The sequence below is a fragment of the Bidens hawaiensis genome, unplaced genomic scaffold (genome assembly GCF_021521415.1).
Source record: "Bidens hawaiensis isolate Kalapana, Puna unplaced genomic scaffold, B.hawaiensis_p1.1 tig00026819_1, whole genome shotgun sequence".
NCBI lineage: Eukaryota > Viridiplantae > Streptophyta > Magnoliopsida > Asterales > Asteraceae > Bidens > Bidens hawaiensis.
This window is the reverse complement of record NW_027494311.1, coordinates 258,546-263,896: the sequence shown is the minus strand read 5'-3', so window position 1 is coordinate 263,896 and position 5,351 is coordinate 258,546. Positions and strand designations below refer to the sequence as shown.

General features: G+C 35.3%; 1 protein-coding gene across 1 annotated transcript; it reads left to right on the top strand.

Annotated features, from left to right (window-relative positions):
• Window positions 1-223: 223 nt before the first annotated feature.
• Window positions 224-5,351, top strand: LOC143574012 (monocopper oxidase-like protein SKU5; the record flags this gene model as incomplete). Its single annotated transcript, XM_077058748.1, has 9 exons — window positions 224-343; window positions 1,279-1,388; window positions 1,857-2,127; window positions 2,226-2,364; window positions 2,445-2,814; window positions 3,618-3,983; window positions 4,627-4,705; window positions 4,787-4,986; window positions 5,073-5,351. Coding segments are annotated over 9 exons (1,752 nt in total), but the record flags the coding sequence as incomplete, so codon positions are not given.

The window sequence follows — 5,351 nt, the reverse complement described above, 5'->3', positions numbered from 1 at the left end:
TTCTTCGCTCACAACATCAAGCCTTATTGGTTTTGAAAGACTTAAGTTAATATAAAAATATAAAAAATAAAAACGAGTAATTTAAAGTGAAATTTTATATTATAGCCATAGACAGCGAGCCAATAAGAAAAGATATGATTATTATTTCCATAAAAAAGAGCCGTTTGCACACAAACAACCCCCCTTTTATTGATTCCATTCATTTCATTTCACCAAATAAATCAATGGCTGCATCTGCATTACACTCTTAATTATATCATACACTTCCGCTGAAGATCCAACTGTTTCTTACCAGTTCGAAGTCTCCTACATCACCGCCTCACCTCTCGGCGTTCCGCAGCAGGTATTCTTATTCCTTACTTTCACTAATTAGTTGTTCCGAGATTATTTATTGCTATTTGTGTTTTTTTTAATCGGATTTTAGGAACTGCACGCTAAGTGTTCGATGAAATGCCACACTCGAAGTGTTAGATTTGATTATTTGGTTTTGAATTTGTCAAGTTAGCTTCAGATCTGGACTGTGTTATTAATCTGCATTAGTGTTGTATAATTCGCGGTATTAAAATTTTATATGCCATTTTTTAAGCTATAAATATATACACATGCAAACACAGATTTTGAAAATTTTATATATGGTTTTTTCCAACTTATTACTAAGATTTTTGACTGAAATTTATCACTTCTACCTTCCTCTCATACCTTTGCATCTAATATAGTTTTACGAAGTAGTTGTTCCGTTATTTTAGAGTCTAATTTTGATTGCATTATGTGTCCGATTTTAGGAGCCGCACGATAAGTGTTCGATGAAATGCCACAGTCGAAGTTAAACGAATTGTTGATTGATAATTGTTGGATTTGATTATTTTGTTTTGGGCTTGTGAAATGTTGAGAGTTTTAGGTTCAGATCTGGAGCGTTCTTACTCTGCATAGTGTTGTAGAACTTGCTAGGCGCTAGCGATTAATCGGATTGAAATTTTGTATGTAGCCTTTTCAAACTTATATATATATATATATATTTATACGAAAATTTTTAACGTTTTATATGTAATTTTTCAAACTTATTAATCAGATTATATTGGATTAACAAGTATAATTTTTCAAATACTTCCAAATATTTTGACCAACTTTTTACCGAAATTCGCTTGGTTTTGACTGGCTTTGACTGATTACTGGTTTGTTGGTTCGATTAGGTGAAATAGAATAGGAAGCGTAGCGATTAATCACTGATCGCGATTCTTACAACACTGATCTGTATTGATATGAATTTGATTGTTGTAGGTTATTGCTATAAATGGCAAATTTCCAGGTCCTGTTATCAATTCAACTACTAACAACAATGTTGTTGTTAATGTGAGGAACAAATTGGATGAAAACCTTCTGCTCACTTGGTAAGATTTGCTCTAATTCTCAGTGCAATTGTAAACGAGCCGATCACGAGCTTGGCTCATACAATGACACACTTGTTCCTGATGGCTCGATTTGACTAACGAGAGATCGAGCTTGGCTTGTGCATAGTTTTTTTTCAAACTCGGGCTTGGCTCTTAATTTAAAAATTTATACACGTCTTTAATTATTTTATATATTTTGAGAAAAACCTTAAACGAGCCTGAGCTTGGTTCAAGCTTGTGTCGAGCCTCAGCGAGCTTCCCATGCAAGGATCAAGCTCCTATACGAGCGTTATTTGATGCTCTGGCTCGGTTTGAGCTTGAAAAATCTCGTCTCGTTTCGAGCTTTTATCGATCCGACCTTGAGTAGCCTGCGAGCGGCTCAGCTCGTTTGCATCCCTAGGCCTCACAAATCCATATTAATAGCGGTACATTGGATAATCCAATTGATGTATATATTGATTGAAACAGGGCTGGTATACAGCAAAAGAGGAGTTCTTGGCAAGATGGTGTTCTTGGAACCAATTGTCCAATTCCCCCAAAGTGGAACTGGACTTACAACTTTCAAGTTAAAGATCAAATTGGAAGCTACTTCTACTTCCCCTCGCTCAATTTCCAACGAGCTTCGGGTGGGTTTGGTAGCTTTATTATCAACCCGAGATCCGTCATTCCTATCCCATTTGATACCCTGGCTGGTGATATTACAATCTTGATTGGTGACTGGTACATAAGGAACCACACGGTAGTTGTTCGATGAGATGCCACAATGAATATTTTCATTAATTTTTTTTTTGTGTATTGTGGATTGAACATTCGAACCCAAAACCTTTGGTTTTGTAGGCTTTAAGAAAGGCGCTTGATGATGGACATGCTCTTGGAATGCCTGATGGCGTTCTTATTAATGGAAAAGGACCGTACAGATACAATGACACACTTGTTCCTGATGGAATTGATCACGAAACCATTAATGTTGAACCTGGTAAGCTAATAATCGTAATATCATTCTTATTAGTCTTCGTGTGTTTACAATTCTGAAAGATTGTTATAATATATTGGCAGGTAAAACTTATCGCATTCGCGTTAGCAACGTCGGTGTGTCGACTAGTTTGAACTTCAGGATCCAAAACCACAACTTGCTTTTAGCTGAAACAGAGGGGTCGTATACGGTTCAACAAAACTATACTAGTTTAGATATCCATGTGGGACAAACATATTCTTTTTTAATCACCATGGATCAGAATGCAAGCAGTGATTACTACATTGTCGCTAGTGCAAGATTTGTAAACGAGTCCAGGTGGCAACGGTGGGTCACTGGTGTTGGCATCTTGCATTACTCGAATTCCAAAGGAAAAGCTTCTGGCCCGCTTCCAGACCCCCCTCAAGATCAGTATGACAATACTTTCTCCATGAACCAAGCAAGATCCATCAGGTAAATTCACTTCATCAGGCTAAACAAACCGAATGAACACAAACGGGACACGCTCGTTCGTAACTTTAACCAGATAAACGATTGAACATAAGGAGCTAGACGAACGAGGTTTCGTATTCGTTCGTTAAGGAAATGGGCGTGTTTGTGTATAGTATAAACAAACAGTTCATGAACGTAAACGTACACAAACAAACAAATGTAACTAAAAATATATGATAAAACATAAGCGGGTAAACACTAATTAAAAGTAAATGTGAGCATCCCATTTATTGAGTTTAAAAAGGATCATAAAATTAGACTAAATTGTAATGGGTGATATATAATTTGTACTAGAGTAGGCTAAATTGTAAAGGGCAATGAATATATAAATGAACGAAAACAAAAGGAAAACTAACGAACATAAATGAATGTAAACAAATGAGTGTAAATGAACGAACTAAACGAACGTTCATGAACATCTTTGAATGAACAAAACTTTTTGTTCATGTTCATTCGATTAACTAAATGTACAAAGGTTTCAGTGCATGTGCGTTCTTTTATTAAATGAACGAACTTCTCGCGGAACAGTTCATCGCAAGTTTGGTTCATTTATAGGCCTAAGTTCCTGCTAATCTTCTTTTATGACCAATTTATATTTAATTTATGAAAGTTTATTTATTTTATTTTTGTTTTTTATTATATGAGTATGATTTTACTGAGTTTGTTTTTTCGTTTGTTTTTTTTTAATGCTTATCTGATTTTTTAGAATGGATACTATTAGCAAATGGTCGTTGTAAAATCTTGATTTGATGAAACATGTGCAGGTGGAATGTGTCGGCTAGTGGGGCCCGACCGAACCCACAAGGTTCGTTTAGATACGGTTCTATAAACGTGACTGACGTATACATACTGAGAAACATACCACCGGTGACAATCAATGGGAAGAAAAGGGCAACACTAAGTGGGGTATCGTTTGTTAATCCTGCCACACCGATTAGGCTTGCAGATGAGTTCAAAGTCAAAGGCGCATATAAACTTGACTTTCCAACCGCGCCACTCACAGGACCACCTAAGATGGAAACATCAGTTATTAATGGAACATATAGAGGATTTATGGAAGTCATATTGCAAAACAACGAGACCAAGATGCATAGTTATCATATGGATGGATATGCCTTCTTTGTTGTCGGGTATGAGAATATTTTACATAATTATGCTGTTTCATAATCTGGAGAGTTTTAGGCAGAAGAGAGTTTTTCATAGAACATTAAGAACAAAATAAATCGTTCATTTTTCAATCTTAAATGTTTATAAATAAAGTGTAATTTTTATTCGTCTTTCTTGACATTCAAAAAGAAAATATCAACTAGTTTTGTCAAATGCGCATGTGACAGTGTGTATGGGTCGCGGTTTTGGGCTACAGCTGAACCAAAAACTAAAAATTCGGGTTTGTAGTTTTGAATAACATTTGGTTTTGGTTTTTTCAGTTTGGATTCGGTTCGGTTTTACGTAATCAATGGTCCAAAATAATGAATTTGGGTCAAAATAATTGGTTAACATACAAATTAAAAATGGAAATCCATACATTCTGTTCGGTTTTTCCGGGTTTTATTACACTTTTAAATTAAAAACGGGTTTTATTCTAAATTAAAAATAATTGGTTTTATTACACTTTTTAATTAGATGACATAGGTTTGGCTTTTTTTTCTTCCAGCTAATAACTTAGTATTTTGTAATGAACCTCTCCTTTCATTATTTTCTTATTTTTTTTTTTACTTGAAAGTGTTTTGTGATCAATTTATTTATCTTAAATGTTATGTTATTTGATCTCAGAATGGGTTATGGTGAGTGGACAAACGACAGCAGGGGAACTTACAATAAGTGGGATGGCATTGCTCGAACCACCACACAGGTATCATCCTTTCTGTTCGATACAACAAATCTTTTAGTCAAACATTATCAAACTTTATTGTTACTCGTGTATGTTTTGTAGGTTTATCCCGGGGCATGGACATCAATCTTGATCTCTCTTGATAATGTGGAGGTTTGGAATCTGAGAACCGAAAATCTCGACTCGTGGTATCTTGGTCAAGAAACTTATGTTAGGATTGTCAATCCCGAGAAAAACAACAAAACCGAGTTGCCCATACCCGATAATGCTCTTTTCTGTGGGGCCCTCAGTCATAAGCAAAAGTAAGCATTCGTCTCTTTCTTTCTTCGGGTCAAAGTTTGACTTTTGGAAGTCAAGCATACTAATGAAAATTGATAACATTTTGCAGACCTCAGGATACTTCTTCAGCATTGAAACTGCATGGATCTGTGACGGTGTTGGGCTTGTTAATGGCGGTTTTGAGTGGTCTGGTGCTGCAATTTTAGTTTTTAAGCAATAAATTATATGGTCTAAATGAAAGTATTTATGTGGTTTTATTTATGTTGAGGTAAATTTTTCTTTTTGTTAATTATTGATTTATTTTGCTACATTCCCAGAAATGCTTGTGCTGGTTCTGGGGTTCCATCATTCTTTTATTTTACTTGATTTATTGTGTAGTTGAAGAGAA